We start from the raw sequence: 22,827 nt of genomic DNA on the forward strand, positions 1-22,827 counted from the left end.
GTAGCTGTGTTCAGACACACCAGAAGAGGGCATCAGATCTCATTACAGATGGCTGTGAGCCACCATGTGGTTGCTAGGAATTGAACTCAGGACCTCTGGAAGAGCCGTCAGTGCTCTTAACCACGGAGCCATCTCTCTAGATCCCACAAATACTTTAAAAAGGGAAACCCCAGTAATTTATAAGAGGGAGAAACTCATAGTGGTTGGCTTTAAAATTCTGATTAGTTTTTAACCTAGAATTTGTTTGATTTTAGTTTTTCGAGACAGGATTTCTTTGTGTAGCCGTGGCTGTCCTGGAACTCACTCTGTAGTTAAGGCTGGCCTTGAATTTACAGAGCTCTACCTACCTCTGCCTCTCTAGTGCTTGGGATTAAAGGTGTGCACGGCCTGTTTTTGCTTTGTTTTGTATTTATTTATTTATTTATTTATTTATTTATTTATTTATTTATTTATTTATTTTTTGGGAAAAGTCAAAACGCTAGGCTTACAGCTGCTCTGAGATATGCCTGGGTGGGGACCCTTGATTTTTTTTTTTTTTCTTTTTTTCGGAGCTGGGGACCGAACCCAGGGCCTTGCGCTTGCTAGGCAAGTGCTCTACCACTGAGCTAAATCCCCAACCCCGATTTTTTTTTTTTATCAGCAAATAAACTCGTCAATATTTTTGAGTCAGGGGTATTTATTACTATGATAAAGCTGAAAGGAAAATGCTGAGTTTTGGCTATTAGTCACTGCATTTAAGGGCTAGGATAGAGAAGGACAAGAGTTGTCTCCGCACGCACCGTAGTGCTCTTGAGCTTGTAACCACACGGTTTTTCTTGGAAGAGACCTTAAATTTCACGACCTTTAAAAAAGTAAGCACTCACGGCTCAGCACTCTTGGCTCCCCACTGTGATGACGCAAGGCCTCATTGCACTTCCGGAAGCCCCAGGCCCGCCCCTCTGAGCACGTTTCTGTCTGGCTCCCCGACCCCACCCCCTATCCCCCCCAACCCCCAGACCCTCGGCGTGTTTTGGGTTTACTAGCTTTGGGTCTCTGATCCTCAGCAGTGTCTCACAAAGATGGATTCCGCGACCACCTTTGCAAAGACATAAAATCCCAAACCATCCACTCTGCTAAACGTGCACGCGTGCACCCGCATCTGCGATCCCGTTGGAAAGTTCATTAAGACCCCCGCACCAATGCAACCCCATTTTTTGCACAGCGAGGGCTGCTGCAGTAATCAGAGGCACCCAGAGGGCTTGGCTGGGGTCAGCTTTCCTTTCCACTCCCAAGGCCAACACTAATTAGTGTTCCCTTTCCCCGCCTCCGCCCCGCCATCCCGGAGCCTCCCACCACTCGCCTGCTCGCACCTGTCACCCCCATGCTGACCGAGGCTCTGTCAGGGAGGCGGGGCGCGGGCTGGTGTCTGCTGCCCCTCCGCCTCCAGTGCGCTCTTTGGCTAGCCGGGTGGAGGGGAGCTGAAGATGATGGGGGCGCTGGCGCCTGTGATGCTGTGGCTTCTGTGACGTTCCGGCCAGGAGACTTGCAGGAAACTTGAAGGTTCATGCCAAGGATGTGGGTGGGAACACGTGAGGATCTTTTGTGTCTTGGAGGTCGAGCAGCCAACTCCCCGGGACCAAGACTTGGGGCAGGCAGCTGGCCACTCCGCAGTAGACCAGGTATGTAGACAGCAGTCCTGGGTGGGTAAAGGCCGGGCCTCATCTGGACACAAAGACGCTGCATTTTGCGGGGTGTCTAGGATTCCTCTAAGGATGGTTGAATCTGAGTCCAAACTGTACATGTGTGGAGTACACACACCCGTGCATAGCTTTCTAGGGTGACCTTAAATCTCTTACAATTACATTTATTGTGTGTGAACACTTGCATATCTCATCCAGTGTGTGGAGGTCAGAGGACAACTTTTGGGAATGGTCACCTTTCATGGTGTGATTCCTGGGACTAAATTCAGGTAGCTTAGTCTTAGACTCCATGCCAGCAGACTTTAATTATCCCCTCCCCCCCCAAAAAAGGTGGACATGGTAGTACAAACCCTTATTTAATTCTGGCAGTAGGGAGGCAGAAGCAGGAGGATTTCTTTGACTTTGAGGCCAGCCTGGTCTACATAGCGAGTTCCAGTCAGGGCTACATAGTGAGACCTTGTCTCAAATCCCCATCTCCCACCCCCAAATCATTTTTCCTTCTGAGACAAAGTCCCATGTAGCCCAGGCTGGCTTCAAATTCTTCATGTAGCCCAAGGCTGGATTACAGGTGTGCACCGTCATAGTCAGCTCTTTCTAGGGGCTGGAGCCATATCAGACAGTGTCCTCTGCCACCCTCCACTCTGTGAAAACCCTGCTGGGAAAGTCATCACCATGCCGTGCTGATGTTCAAACTGGTACAAGGGAAGTCCTCTGGCTGCCAGGCCTCAGGACAGGTAAGGGTGAGTGGGTCATGCAAGTCCCTCCCCTTCTGGTGCTACTGGGCTGTCTGGCCTCTTGGCTTCCTCCCCTCAGCCCAAGATTTTGGCCAGGGATGTCCCAGATGCTCTGAGATGGGTATGCCACAGAGTGGGAGGACAAGCAGCCCTCCGGAGAGGCTGATGCCAGTCCTTGCTCCAACAGTGGGAAGACTTGAAGGAATCCACTTCAAAGGCTATCAGGGGTGTGGAGTAGTGCAAGCGGGTAGACAGAAGAGGAATCACAGACTATAAACACCCATCTTCATTCCAAATTTTATTGTGTACAGACCTCGATATACCCCAAATGCAGCACCATGGCTGCGGTTCATGTACTGGGGCCAGGAGCAGTCTGGATCCACGCAAATATAGGGACGGACGGTATCCTGGCTGTCGAGTGAGGGCGGGGGAATGAGCTTCTCTACAGGAGAAGTCTCTGCCCCTCCCTACAATGATTCACAGTTAACTTAATGCTACAATGAGTCAGTCCTAAGCAGCCATTTCCAAGTCCCACCAGGAGAAGCCCCAGCTAGGGCAATGGGGTTGGGGGTGCTCATTTTACATCTGAAAGAAGCTTGAGGGGCTCAAGCCTGTGTGGATGATGGGTCGAGACAGTCCCTTCCCCATCCCCTGGCTTGCTTGTGACCATGCAGAGCCAGTGCCCTGCTGGAAGGCAGCCAGGAAAGTGCTTTGAGGTCATCAGAGTGCAAAGTGCTGCTGGCAGTGTCTTGCCACCATGAGGCTGGCATGCTGGCGACTGACTGCGCCCCAGAGGGTGGCGAGTCCTGCTTCTGTGGCTTTCTTGAGCATCTATCATTTGCAGACCATTCCTGTCAGGTGGGTCTCCTGTCATCCTTCATTTCCACAGCTGAGGGACTAGAGTGCCAGGGAGCCAGTGGGGCTGGTGCTCTGAGGAGTGCTGTCCAGCAGCCGGACACTTGAGGCGGGAGAGTCTCTTCTCTCAGCATCTTCTAGGGTCCTTGGTTGATCGAGGAGCTCAACTCAGGACCTGGGTTGCACTAACCTGAAGGCTCCGTGCATTCTCGTGTCCTTCCTGCCTCGTCCACCTCACACGGGGTCAAGGACTCCACAAGTCCCTGGGCAGGTACACCTACTGCCTGCCCTGTAACAAGCTGGGCAGGAACCCCAGACACTCTCCTGCCCTCCTCAGGGGTGCCTGCTCTTCGTGCCCAGGCTAGAAGCTGCTCCCCAACTGCTGGCAAGTGCTGACTGACCCATGTGGGTCTGGCTACCTCATTTGGAGCATCACAGAAAGCGCTGGCTCTCTCTCTGGGGGATGAGACCCCTGTCTTCCTCCTTGTCTTCTCATGAGGGAAGAGTTTCTCCTGCCAGGAGCCAGCAGCAGGAGGCAGGCAAGTCCTGGGAGGCGTTTTACTCTGCTCCTCCGCTTGCTGCTCGACAGCCCCGGTCTTATGCCCAGCCGGGGACTGGCAGGGGCCTGAGCAGACTCATCCAGCATCTCAGAGCGCCACTGAGTACTGAGATTCAAAGGAAGCCTGCTGTGGCCAGAGTAGAGCTGGTGCTGGAAGACAGGGCTAGGGCCGGTTCTCCAGCTGGCCGTGCTTGACCCTCCAGGCCCAAGCGAAGCTGCCATCAGGGGCTAGGGTGCACTGCAGGTCGATGCCTGAGTCTGGCACCTCCATGTCATAGCAAACAGGCTGTCCATCTTTGGTCACCAAGCTGAAAGCTGTGGCCGGGATCTGTGGGTAGAGCAAACCAGCAGGGTTGAGTGGGTAGCATGCGGCCAGAAGCCAGCTAGAGTGCAAAGCCGATGGTCCCCACACATGCTGGGAGACACCGCCAGTCAAACAGTCAAACAGCGAGAGAACACTGCTGCCTGTCCTTCATTCTAGAGGACTCAGAGAGTCCTTCCGAGCCCAACTGTGGGTCTAGAGATCCTCCACACCCCCTGTCTGTCCTGCCCTGCAACCTGGAGAACAGCTAAGCCACAGGCCACTATTCCCCAAGGTGCCACGTCTACTTATTTATTGTGTCCCTAAGTTTGACCTGCTTCCTTACCTGGCTGCTGATGCCGGTTGCAATGTCTCCCACCTTGACCCGGTGGAATTCCCGGATGTGCAGGTGCTCGCCATTGAGAGACTGTATCTGGACCTTGACACCTAGAAAGCAAAGACTGGGAGTGAGGGCAGGTCAGAGGCTGGTGACCTAGGGAGCAGGGAGCAGGCAGGCTGAGGGCAACCTCTGTGAAGTCACTCGCAGAGTGGAGCAGGTCTGGCTGAGGTAACGCAGCAGAGAGCAAACTGAGGCTGGAAGGCCCGAACCTTAACAGCTCTCCCTGGCTAGTGACATCTGCAATGTGGTCTGCATCCTGCTGACAGTCGGGCTCCCAGGGCAGGACAGGAGGGGAGAAAATTCTACTCTGATTGTATAGCAAGAAGGCACTGAGGACAAAGAACTGCCTTGCTGAGTTACTGGTTTGTCACCTCCCATCTGTCTTCTCATTCTTTATAATCCCTTCATCTACCTGGATTTCTTCTTCCCTTTTGGGGGGGGGGTCAGGGTTTCTTTATGGAATCCTAGGAGCTCTGCCTGCTTCTGCCTCCTGAGTGCTGGGGTTGAAGGCATGTGCCATCCACCACTGCTTGGCTATCTTTTTCTCCTGGTTTAGTTCAGTCAACTGAGGCACACGTGATAACATGTAGCTATTTTAAAGTCTTCTACAAACCCAAAGGACACAGACTAACTTCCTTTTTTAGTGTGACACATTCAGGGCTGGTGGTGTCCTCTCAGCGGTGGACCACTTGCCCTGCACGCACAAAGGCCCTGTTCAGCATCACAGCCGAAAAGAAGACGATGCATTAATATTAATTTTCCTAAAAATGGCAACAACCGAACATCTCTGTAAACCCCTCTACTTTATGAGGGGTGACAAGTGACTGTCATTTCAAACTTGATTTCAGAGTTTGGTTAATGTCCTGACTACTCCAAGTTTTTGTGGTAAAATGGATAAACAATATAATGAATTGTGTGCAATTCTAGTTCCCCAAATTCCATTTAAAACCCTCTAAAGAGAGGGATGCAGTGTCTCATCTACGCATGGAGATGAAAGACTTCCTTTCCCCCACTTCCTCAAGGAAAGGTTTCTCTGTGTAGTCCTGGCTGTCCTGGAACTCTGCAGGCCAGGCTAGCTTGAACTGACAGAGATCGGCTTGCCTCTGCCTCTTGAGTGTTGAGATTAAAGGTGTGCGCCTCTAAGCCTGGATGGAATAGAAGGCTTCCAATCCCCATTTTCTTCAGACAGAGTCAAGGATGTCAGACAGCCGCCCTATCCCTAAGTATCGTCTACGCCCTTGTGAGTCCCTTCATGACAACTTTGGGCACAATCAAATATTTTTAAAGTAACAAGCCAATTCCAGAAAATCCAAGATCCAAGAGAGACTTTCTTTTTTAAATATAGGAGAGAAAAATCTAAAGATGTAACAGACGAGTTAGGCTACGCATCCTGACTCAGTAAACGTTTTTTTCTTAAATAATGCCACCCAACCTTAGCCCGTGCCATTTCTGTTGAGTTTTGAGCATTAGTTGCCTTGAGTCATAACATCCCAATTTTAGTTCAGACAGGAAGCAAGCTCATCACGCTTCCGCTCTCTCCAACATTCTTAAATTAGACTGTAGGCAACTTCAGAGTGTCTCTGAGCTGAAGTGGCCTTTGGCATGGCCTTGGAGCCTGGCAGCTACTCACATTGGTCTGGGGAGAGCTGGTACCTGTGAAATCCTAACCTGACTGGGGAGCGAAGCTGCAAGGAAGGCATTTGAATGCCCTCTCATCTTCTGCCTTCACATCCCGGCCAATGATGCCAACAGACTTGTTGCTGGCTTCTTGATTAAACTGCTCCTGGGTACGTTCCGATCTTCCCCATCAATAGGCATTAAGCATTCAGCTTCTGGCCCTAGCACAGGATTGGCCATTTTCCTCCCCACATGGTTGGCCTTCTGTGACTCTATAGGTAGCCAACGGAGGAACAACGGTTCTCCATTCTGGGAACCCTTGTGAGTGAGTGGTGAGGGCTCTCTGTCTAAAACCAACTTTCCAGGAGGAGTGTGAAGTTCTAGATGGCTAGCACATTTCTCCCCACCCTTCTGTGTGGAGGAGAGGCCAATGAACTGTCTCTCGGCCTCTCTCTGGCTACTGGCAGGAATGGCCTGGAAGAGGGGGGAAGCAGACCATACCGTTGAAGTAGCTCGGGATGTCAGTGGGCCGTCCCCGGGCCAGCGCCATGCTGCAGCTGGAGCTTCTGGCCTCTGCTTGGCTGCTCCAAGAGTGCACGCCGGAACTCAGGGTATCACGTGAGCTCTGAGAGGCCTTAGATGGGTTCTGAACACAAGACCAGGCACAGACTCAGGAAACTGTCTCTGGCCTTGGTTTCCTTTGGGACAAAAGGATCTGAACCTCTCTTAGGGTCAGACCTGCCAGCCCCACCATAGACTGGGAAGGTACATTTCTATGAGGGACCAAAGCTACCTCCCACTCTCCATACTACCTAAAGCCTTTTCTGATTCCTGAGTGTGTCAGAGGCAGCCTGTCTCAGTTTGGGGCACAAGCAAGGAGGATGATGGTGTGTTTCTCTCTATAGAGTCTCAACAAATGTAGCTCAACTATGTAATATGAGGCAGACCAATATATGTATGTTATCAGTAAAAAAAAAAAAAACAAAAAACAAAAAACACTTTTATCACGGGCCTTCTTATATGCTTGCTTTAGCAAGGACAACCTTTCACCCGTGTCTGCTTCTACCAAACTTTCCTTCAGGAATCTGCCTTAGTCTTTCACCTGTGTCCACTTCAGGAAAACATTCCTTCACATGTTTGCCCCAGCAAAACACCACCCAACACTCAACTGACTCTCCAAAGAGCCTTCAAGTTTCCACCTCAGGGTGACCTCATCGCCCTTGCCCTGTCTAAGGCTCGCACAACCCCCTGGCCCAAGCTCACCTTTTCACTGTCCTCTGACAGTGAGAGGCTGTCGATGCTGAGGCAGGAGAGAATCTGTTCCTGTTCCTCCAGAGAAAACGGCTGGGACAGGCTGTTTAGGAACAGTTCTGTAGGGGAGCGGGGAGAGGAAGACAGTGAAGGGCTGGAGGAGGAACCAGGTTCCCAAGGTACCCACTGCATAGCCTGCAGGAGCTGGGCGGCGAGGGGTGGGGGAGGGGGACCGGGGGTGGAGCTGGGGCAGGGGGCATGGCCACAGCTGAGCACCTACCTATCTCCAGCTGTTGTAGCTCCAGCTCCGGGAAGGTTGCCCTCCGGTCTGGCAAGCTGGGGCCTTTGGCAGGGGCTGGGTCCAGGGAGGACAGAGGCAGGGGTTCCCAGGTGCCAGACTCCTCCTTGCTCAGGTTCAGGGCTGGTGCTTTGTTCGGTTCCGGTGGTTCAGGCGGCAGAGGAGGCTGACGCTCAGGGGCCCCGTCTGTGTTGGCCTTGGCTGGTGGGTTCTCTCTTGGCAGGGTATGTAAGGTCTGGGGGCAGGGGGCTTGGTCTTGGGGTGGAGGTCTTGGCTCTTTATATTCTCCTTTCCAAGGGCTTTTCAGACCTCCCACTGTAAGAGAGAAGGTCACCCAAGGTGAGGAGAAAATGTGCAGGTATGCAGACGCCAGCCCAGGAAGAATGGCCTCTGAATTAGAAAATTAAATTCTCTGTGTACGTGTTGGTCACGTGAGTGTGGTGCCCATAAAGGCTGGAAGACAGGGCATCAGGTTCCCTGGAGCTTCAGGTACAGTTGGTTTCCCACCCCTCGGCATGGGTGGTCCTGAGAACTGAACTCGGGTCTTCAGGAAGAGCATCTTTCCAGTCCCACCTTTTCTTTAACTACAGCTGGTCTCCTGCCCATTGCTGAGTTCCATTTGATTATGCTCCACTCTTGACTTCCTCTCTCTCTCATTTGAGACAGGGCTTTGCTATGTAGCCCAAGCTGGTGCTCTATCTTTTTTTTTTTTTCTTTTTTTCCGGAGCTGGGGACTGAACCCAGGGCCTTGGGCTTGCTAGGCAAGCGCTCTACCACTGAGCTAAATCCTCAACCCCGCTGGTGCTCTATCTTAACGTCCTCTTGTGTTTGTCTCTTAAGTGCTATGATCATAGTTGAGCTGCATCCACATGTCTCAGCGCTCTCTCTCTCTCTCTCTCTCTCTCTCTCTCTCTCTCTCTCTCACACACACACACACACACACACACACACCTGAGATAAGGCTTCACCGTATAGTCCTGGCTGGTCTACAGCTAGCTATGTAGACCAGGCTGGCCTTGAACTTACAGAGACTGCTCTGCCTCTCAAGAGTAGGGGAAAAGGCATGTGCTTCCACATTCTGCCCTTTTTATTGTTTTATTTATTTTTTAGACAACAGCTCATTCTATATCCAGGGCATCAAAGTCCAACAATCCTCTGCCTCTGCCTTCTAGGAGGAGTGGGGATTCCAGGCCTGAGTCAGCACACCCTGCCTAAGATGGGTGTTGCTTGCTTTATTGATTTTAACTTGCAATGGAGCTCTTATGGTGCAGGCCTCCTCCTGGGGGTTCTTCTTCTCATTGAGCGCTCACCACCTACAGCTTTTAGATCAGTTCCCGGTACTCGCTTTGTGCATATGGAGTGGTTGTAAGTGCTGGGCGATGTCCTACCTCCAATCACCTGCTTTTCCATTCTCCCTTGAGGGACCCTGGGCGTGGGTTGGCCCGAGTGCTACCAGGTACCCTCTAGCATGGTTACAACCTCGTCAATGCCCTCCTGGTGCCGAGGGAGTCCTGTGTCCATGTCCCACCAGCACTTGGTGCAGCCAACTTTCCGGTTCTTAATACTTGAGTGGCTACTGGGTGTGTGTGGCTTTAATTTGTACTCTGAGTCACCTGTCCATGTCACAGCCCCTCCTCCTCCTCCATGTCCCAAGCCTGGCATCTACCCCAAACACAGTGTCACTGCCTCAAGCTTCCCAGCACTGAGGGAAGATGGGGGATTGAGGCTGCTTCTCTCACTCTTGATGGGCTCCTGTTCCGCCCTTCCCTTCGCCCATCGCTCTCTGTTGACCCAGGCAGACAGGCTCTTACCTTCCTGTAACGCCTTGCCCACTTTCCTCCGAAGTTCCATGGCAGATGCTCGGTGGATGGGCTCTTTCCTCAGCCCCTCTTGGATGGCCTGGGCTGTGAGGGGTGTGCAGGAAGGTGGAATCTCCCTGACAGGTGGAGGCTCGCTGGCAATCTAGAGGCCAAAAGGTGACATTCAAGTCCTGTTTCCTCCTCCTTCCCACTTCACAGCTCCTGTTCACTCCCCACCAATCCCTTCCTTCCCTATGCTAGCTTGGGGATCTACTATAAGGAGGGAGAGGACTGCACCAGAGCCAGGGGAGAGTCTGCCTAGAACACGGAAGCCTGAGTCCAAATAGGACAGGACAGATCACAGTAATAAGCTATCATGCTCTCCGGGCCTAGTCTAAAGGAATCGGGTGGGCCCAGGCAACAGGCAGAAGAGACCTGCCATTACATCTGTCACGGAAGTAAAACCCTCAGTAGCCTGTGGCCTGGGCCCATAGCTGCTAGCCTCCTCCCATAGCTGTTTGGAGCCATTACTGACCTTGAGACAGAGCGGGCCTCGGAAGTACTGAGTCCAGGGGTGGCAGCCATTGAGCATGTGGAGCATCATGCAACAGCTGCTCCAGATGTCGACCTTGGCATCACAGGGCTTCCCCAGCACCACTTCTGGGGCCATGTGGGTCTCTGTGCCAGGAATGTAGTCCCCTGAGAGCACAGGGCCAGAGGTAGAACCATCATGAATTCAGTGCCCACTCTACTTAATTCCTGGGCTACCCCAGGTGAAATACTTTAAATTACAAGTAATTATATTCTTATTGTATGGATGTGTGTGTGCACAAGTATATGTACCATGGCGTGCCTCTGGAGGCCAGAGAATAACCGTGGAGTTGGTTCTCTTTCTGCCTTTACACAGGGGATTAAACTTAGGTCACCAGACTTGCAGCAAGTGTCTTTACCTGCTAAGCCACCTCAATGGACCAAGGTTTTGCTTTGTTTTTTTGAGACAGGGTGTCTCTTCGTTATCCTGGTTGTCCTAGAACTTGTTATGTAGAGCAGGCTGGCCTTGAACTCTGATCTGCCTGCCTCTGCCTCCCGCATGCAAGGATTAAAGGTATGTACCACTATGCCTAGCTGTCTTTTATTTTTATTTTTTGAAACAGAGTCTCACTCTATAGCCCAGGCTAGTCTTGAACTCATGGCAATCCTACTTCAGTCCCCCAAGTTCTAGGATTCAGGTGTGAGCCACTGTGAATACCTCACTTTTTTTTTTTTTTTGGTTCATTTTTTTGGAGCTGGGGACCGAACCCAGGGCCTTGCGCTTCCTAGGTAAGCGCTCTACCACTGAGCTAAATCCCCAGCCCCATACCTCACTTTTGTTTTCAGATAAATAATGGTTTAGGAGACGTCAGAGTAATAACACATACACAAAGTAAATAAAAACAAACAAACAGAACCCAACCCCCTCCATAATGAAATCCAGGAAATTCATATGCACTAAAGCATATAATTATTAAACAGGTAAACAAGAGCCAACACATACAATTAATTGGATATCAACTTTTTTTTTCTTCTTTAGGCAGGTAGATCTCTTGAGGTCAAGGCCAGCCTGGTCTACAGAGTGAGTTCCAGGACAGCCATGGGAATAAAGGCCACACCACCGCTTTGCTGACTTGGAATTTTTGAGGACTCCTGTCTCCACCTGGGTTTAGTGTACTCAGTGACTACAGGCTCAGTGACTTCATGCCCAGTTTATAAATTCTGGAAAGCCAAGACTTCCTGTGTGCTTGGTAAGCACTCTATGGGCTAAGTACCCCCAGCCTTCAAACCTAGACTTAAATATAAATATGACATGAAAATAGAAGGTACAGTAGAACTGGGTGTGAGGCAGGAGGATTCTCTGAGTTTGAGGCCAACCTTATCTACATAGAGGGTTCTAGTGCTACACAGTGAAACCCTGTTTAAAAACTGAAATGGTGGCTGGAGGGGGTCACAGCTAAAGAAATGGGAGGAAAAGCCAAAGGGAGGGAAGGAGGGAGGCATGGAGTGTAATGTGGGGAACAGACAAAATGTGCCGTTTTCTCTCATTTTAACTATACAGTGTAAGTCACATGAAAGAAGGGAGGGGCCGGAGAGGTGGCTCAGTGGTGAAGAGGTTCCCAAAGAACCAGGTTCAATTCCCAGCACCACACAGTAGCTCACCACTTTCTGTGATTCTAATTCCAGCAGATAGATCTGATGCCCTCTCCTGACCTCCATGGACATCAAGCACACATGTGGTTCATAGACATACATGCAGGCAAAATGTTCATATATATAATGCTCAAATATATATATATATATATATATATATATATATATATATATATATATATATATATATATATATATCTCAAAAAAGGGAGAAAGCAGAGGGGAAACTCAGGGCAGGCAGGGGACCAGAGGAGTAGAGAAAGGACGGTGAAAGACTGGACTGGAGGTGTAAGAGCAAGGTAAAATCACGCATGCACGCACTCGAAAATGTCATAGTCATTTAATATACAAGATAAAGAAATCAGCACAGGCCTGTAATTCTAATAGTCAGTAGGCTGAAGCAGGAGGATTGTGTGTTTGAAGTGAGCCTTCACAGTGAGACTGTGTCTCACAAAACAAAAACAAAAACAAAACAAAACAAAACAAAACAAAACAACACCAAATGGGCTGTAGAGATGGCTAAGAGGTTATAGGAGCGTTGGCTGCTCTTCCAGAGGTCCTGTTCAGCTCTCAGCCATCATACGGTGGCTCACAACCATCTATATTGTGATCTGGTGCCCTCTTCTGGCCTGCAAGTGTACATGCAGGCAGACTACTGTATATATAAATCTTTTTTTTTAAAAAGCACACACATAAAAAGGAAGTAAAAATAAGAATTTTAGCTGGGTATAGCACACTTTTAAATCCTAGCACCCAGGAGGCAGAGGCAGGTCAATCTCTGTGATTTGAGGCCAGCCTGGTCTATATGTCGAGTTCTAGGTCAGCGAGGACTACAAAGTCTGGACCTTCAGCCTCTTGGCCCTTGCTGTGCAAGGTCACAGCATTGGTCCACAGTAATAGTAAAGGAATATCTGGCACCTGTTGCTCTGTTTATGCACAGTCAGAACTCTCACCAGCCACGGTGGCTGTGAGGATGAGTTCTACCTGGGAACAGAAAGTGGTCACAGCATTTACTGCACATGGAAAGCACAGCGGCATGAGGCTAACACTGAGTGATGGCTGCTGGTATTGTGATCTTGAGGTACAGAACGAGGCTTTACCTGTGAGCAAGGATTTTCCTAGGCCATCAGGTTGTAGGCACAAGGCATGGCCGAAGTCACAGAGGGCAGCTCGGCTTCCATCACTGGACAGGAGCACGTTGTCAGCTGCAGGCAGCCCCCGGCAAAAAGGAAGAGGGGAACAGGTCAGTCAGTTCAGGCCCCAGCCCACCCTGGCCTGGCTTGACCTGGCCTCTAGTCAGACAACTTTCTGGCTGGTCCTACATGGCAGCTGCTGCTTCTCATTAGTCTTGTTAGTTGAGGAAAGCAATGTGTGTGTGTGTGTGTGTGTGTGTGTGTGTGTGTGTGTGTGTGTATTTTGGTGACTGTCAACTGAGACAAAAGGCAGACAGCAGGCGGCAGGCAGCATCTGGAGTCCTACTGCAGACAGCCCCACTCTCCCAGAGCGCTCTCTTTGCCACGCCCCACCCTCTCCCAGAGGTCATCAGTTGACCGGAGTTTAGCTTTCAATTTTCTGTAAGCACCAATCCAGGAGACAGTGCTAGACAGAGGGCCTGGAGATCATTCCCCACCCACTAGGCACAGCCCTGTCAGCTGACTCAGGCGTCTACCCTGAAGACAACCAGGCAGGCCCACAAGCGGGAGGAAGTCAGCCGGGAAAGCTGAGGAGAAGCCGTGGAGATCAGGACCGTGGTGACTAGGGCCTTACCTTTGACGTCGCCATGCAGAACCCTGTGTGTATGGAGGTATTCCAGCCCCTCCAGGGCCTGGCCCAGGTAGTAAAGGGCTCGGTCTTCTGGCAGACAGCCCTTCTGCTTTATGAGCTGGCCTAGAGAGCCACCTAGGGAAAGAACAGTCAGTCTATGTGGGGTTTGCCCAGGCCTCCATGCACTCGGAGGGCAAGATTAAAGGGCAGGTGATGTGAGAGAGCGGGGTAAGAGGCACGATGTGGACTGAGTAAGCGAGGGTCTAAGTGGGGGTTACCTCTTGGCCTTGAATTTTGAGAGAGATAAACACAGGACCTGTCTCCTTACCTTCTAGCAGCTCCATGAAGATGTTCACCCACGGGCCTTCTCTTACAGCTCCGTAGAGAGGGACGATCCTGGGCGAGCTCAGTCCGGCACAGGCTATCAGTTCCTCTGCCCGAAATACCTCAAGCCGTACCTGAAAGGCCCGGCAGCCCCTGAGTTAGCGTGAGGGGTGCAGGCTGGGGAACCCTTGGTATTCTTCTATGCACAAAAGAAGGATGTCCAGGCCAAGCAGGACCAGGTGGGAGGGCCTGCTAGGCCCTTAGGAACTAAGCTGTAACCCACATATGGTCCCCTGGTGTCAGGCACCAGTTCCACGGTGCTGACTGCATAGAAACAGTCACACAAAACCTTTTTTCCCCCAGGCTCCTGCAATGCTCTCCACCCTCGATCTGCTAAACACGTTCTTCCCCTCCAGGTCTACTGTCCAGAAAATCTCTAGGCCAAGAGTCTTATTAACCCTGCCTACCCTCCACCCACTACAGGGCCCCATTATGTATCTTAGGTTGAGTTTGGACTTCCAGTTTGCCCCAGCATACCAAATGCTGGTTATAAGGGTGTGCTACCATGTCTGATTCTGTGAGTCCTCTGTCTGGATCAGTGGTTCTCAACCTGTGGGTCTCCACCCCTTTGGGGGTTGAACGACCCTTTTACAAGGGTCACCTAGGACCACTGGAAAACACAGATGTTTATCATGATTCATAACAGTAGCAAAATTACAGTTAGGAAGTAGCAATGAAAATAATTTTATGATTCTTTTGGGGTCACGTAAATTATTTTTATGATTATGGGGGGGTCACAACATGAGGAACTGTATTAAAGGGTCACAGTATCGGAGGTGGACACACCTTTAATCTCAGCACTTGGGAGGCAGAGGCAGGTGGCCATCTGAGTTCAAAGTCAACCTGGTCTACACAGTGAGTGCCAGGACAGCCAGAGCCAGGACTGCACAAAGAGACCCTGTCTCAAAAAACAAACAGCAAACAAACAAGCAGCCGCACAAACAGGGTCGCAGTTGGTTGAACCACTGCCCTGGGTCCTTAGCATCCCTTGTAGCAATTTTCTTTATAAAAATTAAATTTTGTGGGGCTGGGGATTTAGCTCAGTGGTAGAGCACTTACCTAGGAAGCACAAGGCCCTGGGTTCGGTCCCCAGCTCCGAAAAAAAGAACCAAAAAAAAAAATTAAATTTTGTGAGTGTGTTTGGAATGGATGTATATGTTCTACATGTATGAGGAGGGCAGAAGAAGATTCCAGATTCCCTGGAACTAGAGTTCTAAGAGGTTGTGAGCGGCCATGTGGGTACTGGGAACCAAACTCAGGCCAGTGCTCTTTTCTTTTCTTTTCTTTTTTTTTTTTTTTTAAGATTTATTCATTTATTATATAAGTACACTGTAGCTGTCTTCAGATACACCAGAAGAGGGCATCGGATCTCTTTACAGATGGTTGTGAGCCACCATGTGGTTGCTGGGAATTGAACTCATGACCTCTGGAAGAGCAGTCGGGTGCTCTTAACCGCTGAGCCATCTCTCCAGCCCCAGGCCAGTGCTCTTAACTGCTGAACCATCTCTCCAGTCCCCCTTGTGGCAACTTTATTATAATTTATTATAATTACCTGCTTTAATTTCTCATATGTGTGTTCTGCGTGTTTGTTGATGGCCTGACATCAGGTATCTACCTCTGTGGTTCTCTACTTTATTGAGGCAAGGTCTCTGTTGAAACCAGAGCTCCTTAATTCTGGCTGGTGTAGCTTGCCTGGGGAACTCATGTCTCTGTCTCCAAGTTCTGGGATTACAAGTGGCCGCCATGCCCATCTGAACTCCAGTCCCCCAGATGCCCCCAGTCACCCACTGAACTGTCTCCCCAGGCCCTTACTTATTTTCTAAAGGACTAAAGCTGTCCATGTGGACAGGCCTGTACTGAAGCTGTCCACGTAGAGAGGCCTGTACTAAAGCTGTCCATGTAGACAGGCCTGTACTTTTATTACTGTTACTCTGTGCCTACATCCCTAGCATCTGGGTACACAGATGCTCCTGGGGAGGGGTTGGCAATGCCTTTCCTAACGTGAAGTGTAGCGCCACCCACTCCTATCTGTGGGGTCCAGCAGCTTGGCATGGGCGGAAGCATTAGGCCGTGGATGCAAACATCTGTGCTTGGCTTCTGGTCAGGCCATTCACAGACAGGCCTCTTGCTTCTGTCTGTCAACTGTTGTGTCTAAGAGAGTGGAGGGGACACAGCTGCCTGCTCAGGGTGCTGTGAGGATTCAGAGAGATGGGGTCTTTCTCCATGCTTGGTGACTAAGACACTCTGGCAGAGCTGGCTTCCCACCTCCTCCTGCCAACTCAAAGAGAACAGCTTATAAACACGGTCTATATTGGACTTGCTGGCTGCTGTGGGTGGGTTCTCTGGAGCAGCACCGCAGGGGGCAGCAGCGGTGACAGACTAGTTTGGCCCAGTTTTTGTTTCCAGACTTGCTGACTGGACAAACAGGAGCTCTGCTGCTGTGGGGGTTTTGGACTTTTGCCTATCAGTGGACAATGTCTCTCTTGGTAACTTAAAGAACATCAAGTTTGGTTGGTTAGCTCATACTCTGACTTTTCATTGGTGGTTCCTCTGAAAGGCTGGTGAACTTGACTGAATGAACCTCATTTACCACAGGATTTCCACTTACAATGTCTCTCCCTAACCACTCCTGAAATGTAGGTGAAGCATCCTAGGACTCCCCAGGGAACCCAGAAGGGGGCCACAGGACTCTGGAGTGCTCATGTACGTCTGTGGGGCTGTAGTTGTTTGAGATGGCTCCAGTGCCACATGGGCCACACTCCTTTTGCTATTATGCCTTTGGGAAGTGAGGGTTTGAGCATTTTTTTTTTTTGTGACATAAAGTACTTTATGGGAGAGTGGAACACAGAAGGTGGGGTTGTCGATCTGATCGATGTTCAAGAAACTATAGAGCACTCAAGGTCCACTTGGATGAAAGCTGGGCGTGGGTGTGGTGACTCACAGGTTAGAGGCCAGTCTTGGCTCTGGAGTTAAGATTTGGGCTAGCTTGGGCTACTCTGTCTCAACAAACAAATAATAAATGAATAAAAACAAAAAGCCCCAAATATATTTTTCTTTCAACTTACTAACTTTGTCTTTCAATGTGTACATTTTAGGATATACCTACCCATTTAATAACTGTAAACACATCAAGTAAACATCAGTCAGTGGCATGTGTCAGATGGCACCTCCAAGGATAAAGGACTGAAGAAGGGGCCTGGGTACCAGGAAGACCTGAGATGCTAAGGATGGTGGTGAAGCAGGCCAATGAGGATCCTTAACTCACACTCTAGAGCAGGGGTGATCAACGTTCCTCATGCTACCTTTGAATACACTTCCTCATGTCATGATGACCCTCCCAACCATAACATTATTTAGTTGCTGCTTCAAAGTAATTTTGCTACAATTATGAATCAGAATGTATATATATGATATGCAGATGGGCTTGGTGACCCCTGTGAGAGAGCTGTTCGACCCTCACAGACCAAAGCTGGTGGCATGGGAAATCTCAAAAAGCAAGATGATTTTGCTGGATGAACCTGAGAAGCAAGGTCAAAGGACCAGCCTATGCAGTCAGATGGAGAAGGCTCCCCTCCCCCATGGCCAGACACCCTCTGAACCACCTCTCTGAACTTTAGTGCGCTCATGTCCGACGACAGTGCTGAGCTGTGACGGGGCCATGAGTAGGAAGTAACATTTAAGGTCCACTAGCATGTGCCCGGCGCTATTCGGCACTAGATGATGGTTTTCAAACAACAGACTATGGAGGGGTGGGTCTGTGAGATGGGGAAGCCAAGGCCGGCACAAAGAACTCCAAAGTCACCAAAAGCAGAGGCTGGGAAGGCCTGACCCTAGAGCCGCCAGCTGCTGCACTCCTGGAAGAATTGCCCGGCTTAGCTTGGACTCCTGATAACAGATAACCAGAAGCAGCACCTACAGGGAGCTCGCAGTTTCAAAGCATTGCTGAGTGCAGAAGCCTCTTTTCTTGGCTGCAGTGTCAGGCGCTTGAGCCTGGGGACAACTTTTCCCTCCTTGAAACTTTATTTTCTTTAGCATATTAATCTAAATTCAATAAATGGGGTACAAGTAACTTCTCAAGTCAATATTCTCCAGATAGCAGGGATTTAAATGAGGGGAGGGAGAAAACAGAATGGGACACAGATGCCTAAGAAGTCAGAGTCCCCCATTTCCTCATTCTCTTCCAGACGGTGCCCCTTGGATCTCTGCTCTCAAGCAAGGGCTCGTGGCTGATGCTGCTTTTCCAGAACACTGCATAAAAGCCTGGGTTTGTTTAAAACTCTAGCCCTGGGCCAGGGAGACGGCTTGGCAGGTGAAAATCAGCAGAGCCAGCCTGTGATCTGAATCTGATCTCTGAAACCCACAGAAAAAGCCAGAGTGGCCAGCACAACGGTAATGCCAGCACATCTGTAATGCCACCATGCTCACGGTGTAAAGGGAGGGCTGGCTGGACGCTCAAGAGACTGGGAATATAGCTCACTGGAACAGACTTGACTAGCAAGTGTGAGGCCCTGGTTCAATCCTGAGATCACACACACACACACACACACACACACACACACACACACACACACACACTGACTCCCACAGCTGTCTTCTGGCCTCCACATATGTGCTGAGGTAAACTCACATACACATAAAACTTCAAAACACTAGTTCCTTTGGATTCCACATCTTTGTCCCTGGTCCCTGTACAGTGTCTGGCACAAAGCAGGTATTCCAGGACAGCTGGTTTGGCTTGGCCAGTGATACTCTACTCCAGATCGGGGATAGAGCCAAAAGGAGGCTCCCAGAATTCTATGCTTGGGCCAGATGGCTTAAAACAAACAGTTCTTCACCCCGATGAGGGCAGATAGCAATTCTCCTGTGACAATCTACTTACTGATATGGCTTCTTTGTCATCAAACTGTGTCCTCGACCACACATGCAGCTCACATCAACTTTAGGATCAAGTTCCAAGAATTTAAGAGTCCTATAAGTACATTCTCCAACAGAGGGAGCTTATATATTAGCTGCCTGACAAGCCTGACCGTCCTATGTGAGCCAAGGAGAAATCCTGCCAGGGTGCATTTCATGGTGTGTGTGTGTGTGTGTGTGTGTGTGTGTGTGTGTGTGTGTAAAGGGGGATGAATTACAGTGTAGAAAAATCTCTAGGACCGGATCTCATTTTCATAAAAGATACAGCCAAACATAAAGGGTCTAAAAAGATAGAAGACAGATGGAATTTTTGAGGACAAGAGGAACCTTTGACTTCATTTATGGTGAGCCAGTATTTGCTTGCAATTTAAGGGACTCATGAGATGGCTCAGCAGGTAGAGAGCTCACTTCCTGCCAACCCCAAGTTTGACCCCCCCAAGGTGGAAGGAGAGAACTGACTAACCCAAGTTCTTCTCTGACCTCCACATCTGCATCGTGACGTGTGCGTACACGTGCGCGCGCGCGCGCGCGCACACACACACACACACACACACATCATAAGTAATTAAAAATACATTGAAGATTAAAGCCATAAAAACAAAGCGAAAACTCCCATTAAGGCCAATAAGCATGTGAGCTAAGCCCACAAGATGTTCCGGAAGGAAGACCAAGGGGCTGCTGGTATTATGTAACTGCTCATGTCCAGGACCCTTCCCAGGACACTAAAGGCACAGGCCGCCTGACCCCTGAGTCCCAGACTGTCTGTCTCCAGTCCTGCCTCGCTATTCCTTTGCCAGGGAACTCAGGGAACTTTTTGTGTAGGTAGTGTCAGAATTAGAACCCAGGGCCTCATACTTGCTAGGAAAATGCCCTAAAACTAGCTGTCATATGGTCTTAGAGCTAAAAATTGTACAGAGCCCTGAGAGAAAGAATGGGCTGATGCTACCCCTCTAGCTGGAGGAAGAAAGTGGGAGCACTGAGGGTGGACAGCCAGAGCCCTGGGAAGTCCAGGCTGTACGCTGGAGCTTTTCCAACTCCTGGACGCAGGACAAGAGAAATGTATTAGGGTTGTTTACCCTGTTGCTTGGGACTCAGAGAATCTCAGCTGAGGAACAGCTGAGAGGCCGGTGACTAAGCTCCCATCCCTGGGCATCCGTCTGTAGGACACTTCACACTCTCTCACCCGCCTCCCACCGCCCCTCCTCTCAGAAGGGACAGCTGAGCCTTCTCTGGTGGACTGGGGAGGGGAACTGAGGCTAAAGAGGTTAGGCACGAGGTCCTGGCACCCAAGCGGAAAATGAGCCATGCTGGCAAGAACCCAGTGTGTGCTTGTGCTGCCGGGGATAAGGATGGTTGGTGGCACTTGCTCCCTTCATGTAGCCTGTATGAAATCTGAGGTAAAGCTTACAGATTCTTCTCTTATTCTTCTACTCTGAGGCTCTGCTTTGACATCTACCACAGCCTGGCCCAAGTACAAACCAGGCAATAAATCAGGCTTATTCACATTCCAGCCAGAATCATTCCAAAAGCCCAGGGCAGCCATGACAGCAGAGCCAGGGTCTGCTCTACATGGAGGGCGCCCAGGGCCTGCTGCACCTGGGTGATCTCATTACTTGGGTCTCTTTCCTTTGAGACCAGGACATAAACCAGTTATTTACCCTGTGGGCAGTCCTCTAACCCCCTAAAAAAACCAAAATAACCAAACCAAACAAAGTCACAACCCACCTCAAACAAAATCCCCAAAACGATCCACATAAATTCCAACCCTTAGTCTTTTTGGTGAGGAACAAGCTGGCTCCCAGCAGAGGAGCGGGGACTTCCAAAGCAGGGTTTGAGACGGACGCCGAGGAGCAGAGCTGACACTACCACTGAGGCTTGTGGATCTGCGTTCCCATCTGGGCTGGGACAGTCCTGCAGGAAGAAGCCTCAGGCTCTAGGGCTACCTGGGTGGCAGTGGGCAAGCCACAGGGGAGGTGACTCCCTTCCTGTGGTGTATCATGACCTTCAGACAAGGACTCTCCTTTTCCTTTCTCTCTTCAAAGCTATGGTCTGTGACAAATTTGGATTTGAACCTGATTTAACCACCAGCATAGGTTCTTTTTTTTTTTTTTTTTTTTGGTTCTTTTTTTCGGAGCTGGGGACCGAACCCAGGGCCTTGCGCTTCCTAGGTAAGCGCTCTATCACTGAGCTAAATCCCCAGCCCCCCAGCATAGGTTCTTAATGTCTGCCTGGGCCACCTTTCCACATCATTCTGCCTGTCTTGGACCACAATGCACCTGGCCAGTGGGAGGCAGGTTTAACTTCCAGTGTTTAGCCTCCTCTCCGGAGACACCTGACAGGTGATAGCTACTGTTCTATCACTCAGCTCTATGGCATGAGGGTTTTTGTTCAGCACGAGTTGCCTGTGAACTCAAACATCTCCCAGGCCTGGACTTGCCCCTACAGGCCCTGGTGTCTGTCCTCAGCGGTCAGGGCTGTATCCAGACCCGAGCTGCGTGCTCCTGTACTGCCTCTCACAGACATGCATACCAAGGGCAGCAATCAGGCCAGGCCACGTGACAGACCAGACCGCTCCCTTCCAACTCCAGCTGACCCAAGAGCAGCGAGCGTGCCAACCATCAGGGCAGAGCCCAGGATACCCCATGACTGTTGCTGACTGAAAGCTGAAGTGGAATGCAGCAGCCCGTGTGACTTCCCTTTTGGCTCTCTGGAATTATGTCTACTATTTAATTTTTTTTTCTGAGTCAGGGTCTCACAGTGTAGTCCAGTCTGGCCTACAGTCCATGACCATCCTCTTGCCCTAGCCTCCCCAGTGCTGGGAACTTGGGTGCGAGCCCAGCGGGGTATCGTCTTGGCATACCTTTTTGACAGCACACTGGAAGCCTGTCTGCTTGTCCTTCATTCTGTGGACTTCGCCGAAGGACCCTCTGCCCACCCGAGGCTGGTGTGTCATCCAGTGGACCTCTTCCCGGTACTCATAATCCACTGGTTTGAGTTTCTGAGGTTGAAGAGCAAGAGGTCAGTTTCAGTGACCTGGGCAGCAGGGGGACAAAGGGCTACAGTGGGGAAAGATCTCCAGCCACCAGCTAGGGCTCTGGTGGCCAAATGGACACATCCAAAGATACCACCAGCCTTATGGTGGGATGACAAGGGAGACAGCCAAAACCGGTTCAGAGGATAAGAAGACAAAGGTGGGGCTGGAGAGATGGCTCAGTGGCTAAGAGCACTGACTGCTCTTCCAGAGATCCTGAGTTCAATTCCCAGCAACCACATGGTGGCTCACAACCATCTGTAATGGGATCTGAGGCCCTCTTCTGGCCTGCAGGCAGAGTGCTGTATACTTAGGAAAAAAAAAAAAAAAGACAAAGGTGACCTTCACCGGCTGCCCGGGGGGTGGGTGGGGTGGGCAGATAGCTCCTGTGAGGAGAAGCAGAACCACCAACACCTTCAAAATAGAACACATAACTCAATAACTAGAGGTTGAAGAGACAGGAGCAAGCACAGGGTTAAAAGTGAATAGAATCGGTGGCTGGAGAGATGGCTCAGCGGTTAAGAGCACTGGCTGCTCTTCCAGAGGTCCTGAGTTCAGTTCCCAGCAACCACATGGTGGCTCATGGCCATCTGTAATGGGATCCCATGCCCTCTTCTGGTGTGTCTACGGTATATTCACATACGTAAAATAAAGTAAAACCTCTTTTAAAAAAGTGAATAGAATCAATCCCTCAAGTTGAACAAATCACTTCAACTTCCAAAGTTATTCAGGTAGAGAACTGAAGGAAAGAGGGGGGAGGTTAGGGAGGGGAGGAGGTAGGGAGTGGGAGAGGGAGGGCGATATCCTTCTGTTCATGGGATATTTTCACTCAACACACACAATTCATCAACAGTGAAACAACCTGAAGAACTGAAAATGGAGACAGCTACCAAGGCTGCCACACAAGCAGTAAAGTCTAGGTTTGGTCATCACTCTGCCGCTATTGATTGTGGGGAACCTTTAAGAGGTGTGGCCACCACTAGGGAGAAAGTATGTAACACCGGGGGTATGCCCTTCAAGCCAGAGTTGGGATCCAAGTCGCCATACTTTCTCTACC

The 22,827-nt window shown here is 50.3% G+C and overlaps 2 protein-coding genes and 1 long non-coding RNA gene across 9 annotated transcripts in view; 1 reads left to right on the forward strand and 2 right to left on the reverse strand.

Moving 5' to 3' along the window:
• The window catches only part of Spata32 (spermatogenesis associated 32), an 11,147-nt gene extending 9,410 nt beyond the window's left edge, over window positions 1-1,737 (reverse strand). The window contains exon 1 of one of the 2 annotated variants that reach the window (XR_001840058.3): window positions 1,350-1,737. Coding sequence is in view for 1 of the 2 variants with exons in the window: in NM_001005531.1 (NP_001005531.1) it covers window positions 1,350-1,362 (13 nt within the window). In the remaining variant the exon portion in view is untranslated. The remainder of the gene's footprint in view (window positions 1-1,349) is intronic. The other variant, NM_001005531.1, reaches the window with a different exon arrangement.
• Window positions 1,535-22,443, forward strand: LOC120095296 (uncharacterized). 3 transcript variants are annotated; one of them, XR_010055825.1, is made up of 3 exons: window positions 1,535-1,658; window positions 11,064-11,274; window positions 18,010-22,443. It is a non-coding gene; the product is annotated as an uncharacterized LOC120095296 (long non-coding RNA). The 3 variants fall into 3 exon arrangements; XR_010055824.1 differs by lacking the exon at window positions 18,010-22,443 and adding an exon at window positions 16,921-17,894; XR_010055826.1 differs by lacking the exon at window positions 1,535-1,658 and adding an exon at window positions 7,439-7,575 and having other exon boundaries at window positions 11,064-13,511; window positions 18,010-18,316.
• Map3k14 (mitogen-activated protein kinase kinase kinase 14) overlaps window positions 2,699-22,827 on the reverse strand; it is a 50,253-nt gene continuing 30,124 nt past the window's right edge. For 2 of the 4 annotated variants that reach the window (NM_001108301.1, XM_039086417.2), the window contains 11 exons: window positions 21,600-21,737; window positions 13,770-13,899; window positions 13,445-13,576; window positions 12,778-12,882; window positions 10,029-10,192; window positions 9,506-9,656; window positions 7,677-8,009; window positions 7,409-7,515; window positions 6,647-6,791; window positions 4,475-4,575; window positions 2,699-4,155 (listed from right to left, as the gene is read on the reverse strand). In NM_001108301.1, coding sequence (NP_001101771.1) covers window positions 3,991-4,155; window positions 4,475-4,575; window positions 6,647-6,791; window positions 7,409-7,515; window positions 7,677-8,009; window positions 9,506-9,656; window positions 10,029-10,192; window positions 12,778-12,882; window positions 13,445-13,576; window positions 13,770-13,899; window positions 21,600-21,737 — 1,671 coding nt within the window. In that variant the 3' untranslated portion in view covers window positions 2,699-3,990. Of the gene's footprint in view, window positions 4,156-4,474; window positions 4,576-6,646; window positions 6,792-7,408; window positions 7,516-7,676; window positions 8,010-9,505; window positions 9,657-10,028; window positions 10,193-12,777; window positions 12,883-13,444; window positions 13,577-13,769; window positions 13,900-14,884; window positions 20,651-21,599; window positions 21,738-22,827 lie in introns of those variants that run through there. The other 2 variants (XM_039086419.2, XM_039086418.2) reach the window with 2 other exon arrangements.

The sequence above is a fragment of the Rattus norvegicus genome, chromosome 10, assembly GCF_036323735.1.
Source record: "Rattus norvegicus strain BN/NHsdMcwi chromosome 10, GRCr8, whole genome shotgun sequence".
Lineage (NCBI taxonomy): Eukaryota > Metazoa > Chordata > Mammalia > Rodentia > Muridae > Rattus > Rattus norvegicus.